The sequence below is a fragment of the Pelobates fuscus genome, chromosome 6, assembly GCF_036172605.1.
Source record: "Pelobates fuscus isolate aPelFus1 chromosome 6, aPelFus1.pri, whole genome shotgun sequence".
NCBI lineage: Eukaryota > Metazoa > Chordata > Amphibia > Anura > Pelobatidae > Pelobates > Pelobates fuscus.
The window spans coordinates 205398630-205413866 of record NC_086322.1 but is presented as its reverse complement, the minus strand read 5'-3'; the positions used below and the strand labels follow the sequence as shown (position 1 = coordinate 205413866).

At 38.1% G+C, this 15237-nt stretch overlaps 1 protein-coding gene across 2 annotated transcripts in view; it reads right to left on the bottom strand.

Moving 5' to 3' along the window:
* Positions 1-15237, bottom strand: part of ADAMTS3 (ADAM metallopeptidase with thrombospondin type 1 motif 3) — a 256599-nt gene that overhangs the window by 200317 nt on the left and 41045 nt on the right. For both annotated transcript variants that reach the window (XM_063458665.1, XM_063458666.1), the window contains exon 3: positions 14232-14638. In XM_063458665.1, the coding sequence (XP_063314735.1) occupies positions 14232-14638 (407 nt within the window). The remainder of the gene's footprint in view (positions 1-14231; positions 14639-15237) is intronic.

Sequence of the window (15237 nt, the reverse complement as noted above, 5' to 3'; positions counted from 1 at the left end):
ACCTTTTAATATTCACGTATAGTAGTCCAAAAAGTTATTTTCTAGCCGTCAGGAACCTCATTTGGGGAATGCTATCCCAACTAAATTAGCATACTGCAAATCAACCTCAGAGCCGGGAATCCAAGGCTCTGTGTAAGGTGAGCACAACCATCATCACCTATACTATATCTATCTCTTATACAGTACTGCACATCTGGTTTGTCTCTTTTTTGTTCTATATCCCTGGAGGAATACCGTTTGGGACAAAGGGGTGTGTTGCTGCCTTAAAAGCAAAAAGGATTTAATTACGGAGCTGTGACTCACCCTTATTTGTAAACCATCTGCACTATATTCTCTTTTTTTTGTTGTGTTTTATATGTACATTTAAGTATAAACTCTCAAGATTGTCACTGTATTGGAGGGGTAAGTGTACCCCCTTATATTTCACACTTACTATAGCTCTCCACCTGTTGGTATAAAGACTATACTTTTTTTTTATATTTGGCTTCTATTGTGGAAAAGGGTATTCCACTATTTGTGTCGAGCCGCTTCTTCTGTTTAGGTACTTTAGAGTATCACTCACTATCTCTGCAAAGAGACAGCTGTTTTTTGTGTTGAGTTATATATTTAGATCACAGGTTTTAGTCATCTATAATACTTAGTTCATGTGCATGTCATACAATAAATACTTAGTTCACAGGATTTATTCATCTTTCTCTAATGGCATGACAAGATTTCAAGTATCTCTCCTCCTACTTTAATGATATGGGCATTCTGGCCTTTCAGCCTACTATGCTGCAGGTAGGTTGCTTGTAGGAGACTCATTTTTCAGCCTACTATGCTGCAGGAAGGCTGCTTGTAGGGAACTAATCCCAAAATAAATCATCAAAGGAATAGCTTGTCTCCATATTTGCTTCTAAATAACTTGCACAAATGTGTAATGAAGATAAATGTGCATACAAACTATTTATCTTTGTTTGTTATAACTGACAATTCATTTCATGAAAATCATTGACAAAAAAAAGAGGTAAAAGTCAGTGAGAAATCAATTTTTTTTACTTGAAAATCTACTGAGAACTCTAATTCCCTGTTAGTAGGTCAGCGTATATCCTTCAATGACCTAAAATGAAATAGAAAATGAAGCTTTGCTGCTACTTTAATCAAGAGTAAAGTCAAGATTTATTTTCTGAAACACACATATTTAATGGAAATCTATCAAACTCATGTTTAAATAAATGGCACTGCTACCAAAGGCTCTAATGAAGGATGTTCCTTTGTTTTCATTGATAGAAGCAATACTTATTGCTGTCTGAATGTCTTTTTGGATCCAATGAATACCTGGGGGAGTTGCTACAATGAAAAAAAACAAAACAGGGGCTTGAGCCCAAAAATAATTTGCTGACCCTGTTCCTGTTTTGGCCTCTCCACAAACGCCATCCTCTAACATGCCTCTTGACACACTCACAGTTACTTGTAGACACACAGACATTCACAGAAACATACACACATACAGCCATGGACAGATAGGCACACAGGCACAGATTGGAACACACAGCACAGATGGAGACAGGAACAGACTTGTACACGCAGGCACAGACAGGCAGAGAGAGGTGCACACATATACAAACAGGCATAGCTAGACACAGACACACACACAAGCACATACTGTCACACACTGCCACATGGACACAGATACACACACAAACACATATATACATAGAAACATAGAATTTGTTGTCAGATAAGAACCAACCATTCAGCCCACCTAGTCTGCCCAATTTACTAAATACTCTCATTAGTCCCTGGCCTTATCTTATATCTAGATAAGCCTTATGACTATCCCACACTTCAGCTGGAAGGCTATTCCATGCATCCACTTCAGCTGGAAGGCTATTCCATGCATCCACTACCCTCTCAGTAAAGTAATACTTCCTAATATATTTTAAACCTTAGATTAGTTTGGCATGATCTCCCTGAAGTAAACCCATGTTGTCTATGATCTTAATATCCATGTGATTTTAGTTGTTCAACAATCCTATCCTTTAGCATGGTTTCCATTACTTTCCTCACTACTGAAGTAAGGCTTACTGGCCTATAGTTGCCCGACTCCTCCCTACTACCTTTCTTTTGAATGGGCACAACATTCGCTAACTTCCAAACTTCTGGGACACACTCTGAAACAGATATGCATGCACACTACCACACTAACACTGATAAACATATGCATATACATACACATTGTGATACACAGATACAAATGCACACTGATACAAACATACAGCAGTCATACTTTATACATTTAGCCACCCTCCTGTTTCCATACCTTTTGGGTCAGGAGGCTGGCTTCCCTGGCATCAACTGGTTGCAGAAGGTACTGGCTGAGGTTGATGGGAGTCTATGCCAGGCTTTCTCTGAGTCCACACAATGGACCCCAGTGCAGCCACATTTACAGTAGTTCCACTGTTGTGGTGCAGCAAGAAAATATCCGGGACTAAAACTGTACATATTTACCTGTGTTGTCTAGCTCAAGATTGGGATTTCGCCAACGGATACCACTGAAAGTGCAGATGCTAACATCAACTGGGTACCAGATGGAAAAGTTATTTTTCTTGAACATGTTGCAATAGGGGAACTGTTAGATAGGAAAGTGGGTCTAGATGAAAGCACAGATGTAGGTCACACTTTTTTTGTTACTAAATGGCATTGTCCCAGGGTATTGATCATTTAATTTACCAAACTGTAAATGATCCATTGGAACCACTGATACTCTGTATTGAAACTTCATTACTTGTGTCAAAGATCATAGAGCAGAGAATGTAGACAGGTGATGGAAGTGCATGAAGTGCATGCGCCTGAAACACCAGGGTAATGCAAGGCAGATGGTGGTGCTGTTCTATGTCTTAACAGATCAAAGATCAAACTACTTGATCTTAGAAGAAACTGCTAGCACACTATTGGCAGATGAGAACTAAATGTAAACAAATGGAACCAACCAGAGTTTTGTTACAGGTGAAAATCATAAACCAAATCAACTACACAAATAAGGATTCTGCATTTTCTGAAACCTAACAAGTATCACTCATAATGTGATTCATTCAGCCAGGAAGCAAAAACTGAACTTTTGACATTTCAGTTCCTCTTGCATAGGCACAATGAGCTCCCACTCAATGTTTTAATAATATACTTGCAAACTGTGCTTATTCACTCTTTTTTTCCCCTAGAATGTGAGCTCATTCGAGCAGGGCTCTCAGCACCATCTGTTCCTGTGCGTCCTACTTGTTTTGTTGCAAATATTTGACTGTTAGTCACCTATTGTACAGCACTGCAGAATTTGTTGGCACTTTATAAGAAGTAATAGTAATAATAATAATAATAATAACATGCACCTCATGCTGATGTGCCCAATAAACTTTCAGAAATAGGTCCAGATTATCAGCAGTAAAATACTTACTATGAATAATACAGAGTTTTCAGGTATAAAAAGGGGTGTTGATTTCTGTGATCAAAATATAATTTTGGGGGGGGGGGGTGGCTAGAGGCAAGGGATCATGGATATGTAATCCACAAGCTTAGCTACTCAAAAGAACAATCACACAACATCCAGCACTTGTTGCCCTCATGGGGAAGAAATCAAAATCAGATTAGGTTGCTCCTTTCTATCCCTCTAGCCAAAAATCGTCAGGTCTCGCAATTCTGCTGATAAGCCACCAACTCCAGAGCAAGGGTCTTCCAACACTGTGGCTGCGGCCTATGCCGAGCACCCACCAGATATCCCAGCCAGTTCCTTGTTTTCCAACTCTTCTACAAGAGAGGCAGATTTGCAAGGTCTCAATCAACTATATTCTCTACATCTACTTTTCAAAGCAAGCTGCCAGACACCCAAAAAGTCTCAGGTCATCTGGTAGCACACATTCATGATCCGGAGGACACAATTATCTACTTTGCAATCGCAACTAACAGAATGCACTCAACAGATGGCACTCCTCCATAAATATTTGGATGAGCTCAACAAGTGTTGGTTCATTAATGTATGGGTGAGGGATGGTGTGGAAAATCTCTTGCAGATACTTACTTACCTTATTTTTTATTGACTGTGCTGACAGAGTGCATCCCCTCAGCGAGCAAGATGACAACAGGTCAAGGTGTGCCATATGTCGTCTTTACTAGTATTCTCTGAAAGCAAACTTATGTAAAATGCACTCCCAAGAACTTCACACCAACCAATCTACTATATTTTTGCTTCCTTACTTCTCCTGTTCAATCCTGCAAGCTACAAGGACTCCCACGTCCCACGACTCAACAATACCTGGATAAGGAGATCCATTATAGATGGGGGTACACTTTCAGCCTGATGGATACTCACCTGCTCATTACTCATACCTTTTACTCCATCGAAGACCTCCCAAATTTCCTCTCCACATTTGGCCTTCCTCTACTAGATATCCTGGTATGGTTTGGTATTATAATCCAGCTCTACTTTATTAATGACCAGGTGGCACACCGCCTTGTGAGAATGGCCTCTAGGTTGCAAATATGCCCCCAGATGTTTGAGGCCTTGGTATTCTGGGACCACTGATTCATTTTAGTTGGGACAGCAATTTGAGACACCAGACGATTCCTGCTCTGCTGTTTTATTTTCTACTTCACTATGTAGCTCATGCAATTCTTTGCCTCCTGTCTTCCTGCCTTGCCTTTTTCTTAATTTCTCTTCTTTTACACCACTGTTTTCTTTGTCTAGCTTTGTGCCTTTCTGATTCTCCTCAGTTCTGGTTAAAGACCTTTTCTGGACACCGGGCCTCATATATTTAATTGTTATTATCACGCTCGTGTATATTCCCAGATTTAATGCAACTTTTATTATTATATCTGTCTGGGGCTCTTTATCCATCATGGGCATATAGACTTTATTGCATTTGGATATTGCCCCCTTCTAATGTTATTTGTCACAGGACAGAATACCATAGTTAAAGTCAGTAAGATCTAAGTCTGGATGCAACTATATTAGAGTCACAGATCTCAGACATGCCCAGTGGATGTATGAATTTCACATAGCTATTTTGTATTTGGCTTTCTCTTGTTGCTGTAGCAGAAACATACACACAGAAAAATACAAATAAAAACAAAAAAGGGAATAATGGACCCTCAGCTCTTTACATTTTGTAGCTTTTATTTAACAAATGCTAACACACTCATCTTACAAGTTCAGTACAGGAAAGTAGTAGGATGGGACTGTAACATGGTACTTAAGTATTTAATTAATTTTTCCATATAACCTACTTATTTTTTTTAGTAGCGCACAGATACTATGGAACAGATACCAAAAGTTGCCTCATTATAAGGCACAATGATAGGTTTTGCTGACCAAAATCATATTATGTTTATAGTAATTAATCCTGGTTAATGCACCTCGAGCCCATCACCAACAATCATTTATTGAGAAAATAATAAATGTTTTAGGACTACTACTCTAGTCTTTATAACATATCTAAGGACCTGAAAGAGCCCCATTCTTTGCACATATTTCGAAGCTAACCTGCACTCCACCTTTACATCTGTTACAGACCAACAGTGAAAATTCCAGTAACAATTTATTTCTACATTACACATAGTTTTCATTCCCCCACCACCACAGCCCTTAAAGCAACTACTTTGATACCAACACCTGGTAAGGATTACAGCAACTACTGTGCATCTCACTAATTATTAATGACCTAAAGATTTTGAATGTACATGAATGTAATTCTCAGATTTGGCTTAACTGACCAATTTAGTCCTTTCTCATCTAAATCCTGTACAAGGTATAGAATTCAAAAGATTCACAAAGCATCTTTTGATTACAACCAGTGGAGTACCTACCACGGTCGCAGGGGTAGCAGCCGTGACCGGACCCCTTACTCCAGGGCCGCCTGGATACATCCCGGGTGTCTGACAAGAGGGGAGAGCTGTGCTGCTCCCCTCCTGCCTGTGTGTAGCATGGTCGAGCTGTTTGTCAGGAAGTGCTCACTAAGTGAACACATCCGGTCAGACCGGGATACAACCCCCAGTGTTCCTCCTGTCATAGGGGGGCCCAAGAGGTGGCCTACTGGCCACCTAATGGACCCTCCTGCAGGCGGCTGTGTTCCCAGCAGAGGCGGCGAGGAAGCTTTGTTCTCCCTGCTCTGCTCCCTTGCATGCCATTTGCTGATCCGAAATATGACCTCTTATTCTGGCTCCCCGCAGACAGTAGACAGCCCACACAGTGCGAGGGAGCAGAGTAGGGAGAACACAGCTCCCTTGCTGCCTCTGCCAGGAACACAGCCGTCCGCCTCACTGAAGCCCCACTATACCCCATGGACAGATCCACGACTGCTCTCCAGGTAGGGAGGCTGGGTGGACATTTTAAAATTTTAAAAAATATGAATAATTTGTGTGTCTGAGAGTATGTGCGTGTCTGTGAGTGTATGTGTCTTTGAGTGTGTGTGTGTGTGTGTGAGTGCATGTGTCTGAGTGTGTGTGTGTGAAGGTGTGTGTATGTCTGAGTGTATGTGTGTATATGAGTATGTGTGTGTCTGTGTGTGTGTCTACATGTCTGTGTGTATGTGTGTGTCTGTATGTGTGTGCCATGTTTGTGTCTATGTGTGTGCCTGCATGTGTGGGTGGGGGGGGGATGTATAGGGGGGCCCAGGCAATTTTGTACCGGGGCCCCGTCGTTTCTAGTTACGCCTCTGATTATAACATCAAATTTATATTCCCTCCTTTGAGCACTAACTCTTATTTTTTCAGTATCCGTCAATGAAGCTTTTACTTGCTTTTACTTTTCACATCCATTCAATCATAAAATAGGATTTCATTGTAAATTAGATGTTACAGCATGGTGTGTTTAAGTTAAGCATTCTAATCTCCTGCTGCATTAAGTGCATTTGATTCACACACAGGAGGCTGTTGCAGGATCTAGGATGGTAGTTAACAGAGGAAGGGATAAGAAAATTCGAAATTAAACATACTATGCTTTAAGGAAAGCTAAAAAAATTTAGTCTTCTTCAGGAAGGCTGTACGATTCATGGCCAGGAGAATGTAGCTGGGGCTGCATAAACCAAATGATATATACTCCTAAATGGCAGGGAACTGAGCAGTGAGACTGCAAGCACACAATCTAAAAAAATAAGTTTTCAAGCTAAAGTTGGTTTGGTGCTCATATGGTTTCCTTTAAAAGCTTACAGCCCATTATTAATACTACTCCAAAAGTTATTTCCTTTACTCATGGGACTTTCCATGCCTAATATATTTTTTTTTTATACATTACTCTGGCTTATACTTTAGAAAATCATTTCGGCACCTAGTTCACCACACATTGCTCTATAACAATTTTTTTTAATTACTAACTCTCTTTATTTAGCAAGCACAATCAATCTTGGTTCCTTTGCTCTGTCAATCACCTTTGTTTGTCCTCTGTTCAAATCCGTACCTCCAATTTACTCTTATAGAAGCAAATGTAAAAAGAAAGGTTTTACAAAAAGGTATGAGTAATATAAAGAGTTTTAAGCTGGGAGAAATTGCATGAGCTAACCAGTTCCCTTTAACTGTGGGTAAAGTCAAATTAAACATAAAATGACTATAGAACGAAAACTTTTTAAAGGGCTTTTGCAGTTAAAGGATAAAAAAGCACATTAAGGTAATGAAGTTATAAGTACATTTTAATGAAGTACCGGACTCTTATACATTTTGGCATGCATTGTGTAATGTAGACTAAAAACGGCTTATTTGGAGAGATTAGTTTCCCATTGATATTATGTTTTTCTTTGTAGTTTCTATGTGAATGCCACACATTATTACTTTGGCAGCTATATGCAAGAAGTTCCTCTTCCAAAGACTACTTATGCATTAATTAGTAAACAGTCTCTATAGCAATGACTACTAGAGTTAAAAAAAAAAAAAAATTAAATCTGCTGACAAGTTTTTTTTTGTTTTGTTTTTTTTTAAACCCAATTACACGGGACACATATAAATCACCTACATGTTGTGCATTTTAGTGTAAAACAAATCAAAGGCAAAGTTGTGTCTTAGAAGTATTGAACTTAAGCACCAAAGGCAATTTCCAACACTTTCTTTTTGGGATATTTGAACAGCGTAATCACAATATTTGACATCTCATTATAAATGTTCTGGTATTTTGCTCTTAATGATGCAAAACCATTTCAGGCACTTAGATTAATGCTTCAATGGACAATCTATTTAATATAGCCCCCCACCCCCATCATCTGTTAATGTAATGATATCCCGGAAATGAGAGAGAAAGAATCAGATGTTCAAATGCCTTTCCATGATTAAGTGGATCTATCTAGCCATCTGTAATACATTGCATAATCTTGCATATGCATTTCATTGTTTCCAGACATAGAACCTAATTGTGCTGTAGAATGAGTTGACTACATTTTTGTCAAATATGGCTCTAAATCATTTCTAAATACAGAATAAACAAAAGCTATACTAAATGAGAGGTTTTTTTTCATAATGCACTTTAACTGCTGTTGGTATGTGTCAGAAAGACATGACTTGACGTGACCCAAATTCCTGAAGTGGTGGCAAGGTATCAAGAGGCTGTACAATTAATCAACAAAGTTGGCAAGTATACCTTGGTATATTACAGATGTAAATAGCAAATTTTCCAAGAAAAAAGTATTGATTATGTGTGTGAAGGCATTTGTGTAATGATTTTCATATGTCTTATTCTCTTACATATGTATAGAAATTCTGTCTAAAGCTCAGAATTATTATTATTATTTATTTTAGTCAACAAATTCTGCAGCGCTTTACAGTGGGTGGACGAACAAACATGTAGTTGTAACCAGACAAGTTGGACACACAGGAACAGAGGGGATGAGGGCCCTGCTCAATGAGCTTACATGCTAGAGGGAGTGGGGTAAAGTGACACAACGGGTAAGGATAGTTTAAGACTAATGACAGTTTCAAGAGAGGAATGTTTGTTAGATGAGTGGAATAAAGAAAATGTAGAATTTAAAAGATAGTTATTTATTTATTGCAATTAATTTGCAATGTACAAACTACTTTTTTATGTAATTTATCAGAAGCATTACACACTCCACCGTAAAATCAAGACTTTAGGTCAATAATGTCAAAGTCTGTGAGAAGGTGGTGTGAGTTTAAATGAATGATGGCAAACATCTTCTTAAATGCTATGGCGACCCATATTAAAGAACACATGAAGAAACACGTGTTCAGTCCTTGTGCAAGTATTATAAAGGGTATGCCTTCATATGTGGCGGTATTTCAGTGTTCCATTTTCCTTTCTTATTAAGTAGATGGAAGGGGCAGGCCTAGACAAAACATAGGCCCAGTAACTGGAATAAATATACTCGAATAAATATATATCCCAGGACCGCCGGGCTCATTACAAGCCCGGCGGTCCTGGGGGGGCAAGCAGCAAGCGTTTACTCACCTCCGTGCGGCTCCTCCAGCTTCCCAGTGTAAATCTCGCGAGACCCACGGCCAGCTCTGACGCTCTGACGTCGTCAGAGCTGGCCGCGGGTCTCGCGAGATTTACACTGGGAAGCTGGAGGAGCCGCACGGAGGTGAGTAAACGCTTGCTGCTTGCCCCCCCAGGACCGCCGGGCTTGTAATGAGCCCGGCGGTCGGTATTATCGAGCACCCACTCGAATATTTATTAGAGTATAACAAGCACCCTAATTTTAGATTAAAAATCGGTATAAAATTTTATACCGATTTTTAATCGAAAATTAGGGGTGCGCGTTATACACGTGTGTGCGTTATACTCGAATAAATACGGTAAGAATAAGTGGACTAATTTATTTGAGGTTTTCATGCCACCAATAATAACTAGATGAAAGCAACATTTTACAATTTCCTAAAAGATTTACTCCCAGTTGTCACACGGTGCCTTCAAATTATGGTGTGTTATTGTACACCATAAGATGAAGTATTGTCAACAAATCTATTTCTATACATTTTCTATAAGAAAAACAAATTATACATGAAATAGAAGTTTTATAAGTGGATGAAATTTTTTTATTTATTTTGAGCAGCAAAAAAAAAAAAACTTAGGATTGTTAAAACACTACAACTGGATAAAGATATCGCTAGAAAAGCAAGCAATTTTAAAAAATGGCGCTAATGCAGCTTACCAGCTAGAGAAATATTTTTACAGAGTTTTCTTTCTAATAAGGACACTCTTACCTATGTACTGATATGTTTTCATATGATATATGAAAAATAATTGTGCATCTCCCAGTGATGAACAAGTGACACTCTTTAATTATTCTACTGAGGGCTCTATTTTTCAGGATGCTCACCCATCCAGGATAAAGAAGGTTACAACTGATAAAATGTCTCAGAAGTACTCATGGGTCTTAAAGTTACACATCTGGCCCACTGGTTGTCTTACATACACTGATTGTCATACTGTACCACTGCCAAGCATATCTCAGAACAACATTCTCTGGATTCTCCTGCACCTGACCACAGTACTAACTGTGATGATGGGATGTGCAAATTTGACACTTGCAAACACAGCATGACACTCAGCAGTGAACAGCAGCATCACAAGATAGTTACTTAAACTAGTAGATTAAATAAAATAAAACCATGGGATAAAGACAGAAGGTCAGACTAACAGTGTTTATTTAACCTTACAGGTTACAAACAACTGGAACATAATTTGCAAAACTGTTTCTCATACAAAGATAAAAAAAAAAACTAAAAACTAAAAAAAAAAACAATAATACACAGGGAAAACAGATAAATAGGGTGAAGGGCCTACAAAAATGTAAACTTAAATATAGGAAAATATTGATACTCTACCAAAGTGACAAACAAGACAGTTGTTTTATTTATTTAACTATTTATTTTTATAATCAATGTATGTATTAGTCATTTCTACAGTCATTGAAGTATTTGCTCGTTTTTAATTCTGGTCTGTTAACTTGGTAATATACTAGACTAATTCAGATCAAATAACTATGCAGTAATGATTATGTGCATCCCCTATAAAGTTTGTCTCAGAATAGAGATATTTATCAAAGTATAGAGCAATAGGGATTAATGCTGTAGACACATTTTACCACTGTAGTCCAGCATTACCTTATGCAGTAAAATCAAAACAATTAAATAGTTCAGCAGATGACTTTTTTCTTAATTTAGCATTTCTGAAAGGGAACATTGTTCTGTATTTCCATGCAATATAGCAACTTTTTTACATATCTTCGCATCCTCTAGCGCCACCTCTCTTCTCTGAAACTGCTATGTTTACATCTGAAGGATTAAAACCTGGGGGGGCTGGCACCCAGACCACTTCATTGAGCTGAAGTGGTCTGGGTGACTATAGTGTCCCTTTAATTGAGCACTTTGGGTGTATAGGTCATGCCCCTGCAATCTAGCTGATTCGTTCTCTGTCATTTAAGAGTTAATGCACTTTTTTGTTCATGCAGCCCTAGCCACACCTCAACTGTATGTGACTGACACAGTCTGCATGCATTTTGTTGTATCTTTTTCAATCTGATATTAACTTACTTTAGAGATTTTTATATCCTGCTCTGTTAATGTAACTTTATTTCCACACAGGAGTCTTCTAAAGCTGTAGTACAGTGGTTTTCAAACCAGTCCTCAAGGCATGCCTACCAGTCCAAGTTTAGGGATTACCTAGTTGTATCAAGGTTTTTTTTTTTCTTTTTTTCTAAAAACATCTGAGTAATCCATAAATCCTGGACTCGCGTACATTGAGGACTGGTTTGGAAATCACTGCTGTAGCAGATTATCAACAGAGCAGGAGACAAGAAATTCTAAATTAAACAGACTGTGCGATAAAGGAAATTTAAACTTTAGATGTCTCTTTACATGAAGTGTTTAGGAAGGCTGTGCAAGTTACATGCATGTGGTGTGACTAGAGCTTATAAACAAAGTTTAACTCATAAATGGCAGAAAACTGAGCATTGAGACTGCAGGGGCATCATTATTATACCAAAACAACTTGATTAAGCCAAAGTTGTTTTGGTGCCTAAAGGGGAATCTGAACCAACATAACTGTCACGGTTCTCACCGTGGCAGACAGACAGACAGACGTGGTCGCTCCAGGAGTTCCCAACAGGGGACTTGAACCGGGGAACTTCTCAGTCCTGGTCCTGCTTTCTACCTCTGAGCCACAGCAGCTTTATACAGTGACAAGTGATTCCGGTCCTATTCGTCCTGGTATGTCTACTACACTGGGGCTGTACCTTGACTTGGCTGTGCTTCACCTGACCCTGATCAGTCATCAGCAGGGTATTTAAACTCAGCCTCGCCGTGTGCTCAGTGTCAAGTATTTGATCCTGTTGTGTTTCGTACCAGTGTTCCTGTCATTTCATTTGCTGCTTAATATTGACCCCGGCTTCGGACTACGTTTACTCTGACCTCTGGCATCCCTTGACTTTGGCTACTCCTCGTTGTTCCTGTCCTCTGGCATCCTTTGACCTCGGCTATCCCTCGACAATCCTGCTGGTTCAGTCCTTGCCTTTCCTGTGCGCATTGGTACTTCATCATGCACAGCCCCCGTGCACAGACCCACAGGCCAGGTGAATTCTTACCTGACCACCTTGGTCTGTGGCTATCTGCAAGGGTGAGCAACATATCTGCGCTACAGACTCCCAACTCAGGTAAGACCCTGACAATAACTACTTCAGTCCAGTAACAGTGGTTATGTTGCATAGAGTGCCTATAAACTGTACTCCAGTTTAGTATTTCAGACCATTTAGGTAACCTACCAATAGGTGTAAGGATAACCTAGCAACCTAATACAAACAAAGCAATAACTATAGAGTTTGAACAATCCATGGTCACTGAGATTATACTAGAACAAACAATTAGTACAATATATCAATAACTGATAGCCTTTCAGTTCCCTTTTCCATCCAAATACCATGAGAACCTCCTCTACCTGTTTTCAGAAGAAAACTAGAAGTCTGCGTAGAGCTATGCAACACTTATTGAAGGACCCTCAAGAGACTAAGGGCCAACAAGAGCCAAACTCGGCAAGGTCCCAGTTATAGATACAGCAGTCACTTTTCTTACTAGTACATGTAAATATCATAAATTGCTTAATTTGGAGGCATAAAGGTTCCAATCCTCACATAAACCATAAAACATATTCTGGTACTTTTCCGTGCTTCATTAAAATAATAATAATATCTAGAAAGGTTCTATCAATTAGTATTATTAAATATCCCAGAAATAAAAAAAAATATAAAAAATTAGGGTACTTTTCTACTCTAATCTATAATGATTTTTAACACTCTTAGAATGTTAAAATACTTTTTTTGCACTTGCTGTATAAAATGATAACATAGTTAAGACACTCCAGAAAACTGATATATCGAGGAGACAGACACTTAGAATAGAAAAGATTTTGAAGTTGGTATCAATAAATACTGAAATGCTACCAGGAAAAAAATGCTATTTGATTAGAGGAAATCAATAAAAAAAAAATATTACAGTCAGAAACTTTAAGACTGCAAAAAGAAAATATGACCCTTTACTAAAGACGTCTTTAAGAAGAACATTGAAGAAGGTCAGACTGAAATGTGTTTTTAGATGTGGTCCCATGGGAAAGGGAGTTTCTTCTCTCTAACTACCTGAACACAAAATAGCCGCTGTTTTTTAATTTTTTAATTTTTTTATTTCTGCAGTGCTGATTGAATTAGTATTTGCAGCATATGTGGGTTACAAGCAGTGTGTATCTGGGAATTCAAAATGTTTACCCTGGTAGACCACGCAGTTACCACAGTAAATACTTGGCTGCTCCTGCTGTTCTTCAGAAATACTGTTTAGTGTGGAACAGAGATGCAAGCCAATGTGTCTTTCTGGTTACCAGGCACTGAAATTCATCTCATTTTAGCTCAAAATGTTTAAGTCAGACAGTGTCTTTTTGTAATTTAAAGGTCTTATATTTGTCATCCTTCGAAACTAAACCAAGCACATATTTAAACATTCTGAATTTCAACATTGTTTTTTAATGTAGTTTAAAAGTCTTGTACAATTAAAATGGAAAATAATGTAAAATGTAATTATTTTTTCAAATACTAACATGAGATTTTTTTAATTATAAAAAGACCATTTATATAGTCAGTTATTACCAAGAATGCTATCATATCAAACTTCTGCTAGTTATTTTTGATATTCTTTTTAGTCTTTCACATGTCTTTAAAAGCAGCAAAATAGCAGTTATTAAAAAAAACCTTGGGGAAAAAAAAAACAGTTTGATTACTTACCAGACCATCACAGTTGCTAAGTGCAACAGACGCTCCTGGAACATCCGTCAACTCTCCTACATAAGCACAGTTAGTCCTCAAAGGTTCTGTTTTCCATCTTCTTTTTGTAGAGTTTCCATCAAGGTTCTCTTCTCCAGTATGGGTTGAATTTTCTGATTCCACTGGAACATCCTGCCACTCTAAAATTGCTCCTGGAGCTATTAAACGATTGTTTTGCCGTAATTTCAGATGAAATTGTCTTCCAAAGGCAGTAACATTGAAATATAGAAGTTGAGAACTCTGGGATGTGTCTCTTGCTGACCTTTTCTTGTGATTAATAGTAAGAATATTGGAAACATGCCGTCCTTCTGAATCAGTGCTTATTGGCGTTACTAGCTCATACTCTCCTAGTTTTGTTTCTGTTAAATCTTTGAAAATAAAAATTAAAAATTATGTTTTCATTAATTATATGATACCACACTATGCATATATTGCAATAATTACAGGATCTTACATGCATATTCTTTCTTGAAAGAAAAAAAAATACATAAAATAGTGTGTAAATGTGTAAAAGATCTCTGTTGGGAGTACTTAACATTTTTAATAGGCAGAAAAAGGCAGATAGGCAGAAATTTCATGAAGATATAAAAAGCCCTAAAATCTAGAAGCTATCTATAGGCTATTTGGCACCGCATCTATTTTGTCTAAGCCAAATATGTTAATCCTAGATATACTTTAAATCAAAGATGACCACAAATGGAGAGAGACAACAGCACTGTAGTTGATTTCACCACTTCCAGTGAGCATTAATAAAATTAGTCTGCACATTGTTGCCATGTGATATATCTGTAATACGCCTCTATTTTTATGTTTATAAATTTAACAGATAAATAGATAAGGTTTCAGTTGACTATTTTGCCAATATTAGATATACCAAACCTAATCCTATTTCAACATGTCTGACATGTTTCACTTATACTGGCCCTTGCTTTAATCCTTATCTGCAAGTAGGAATTAGGCAACTTGT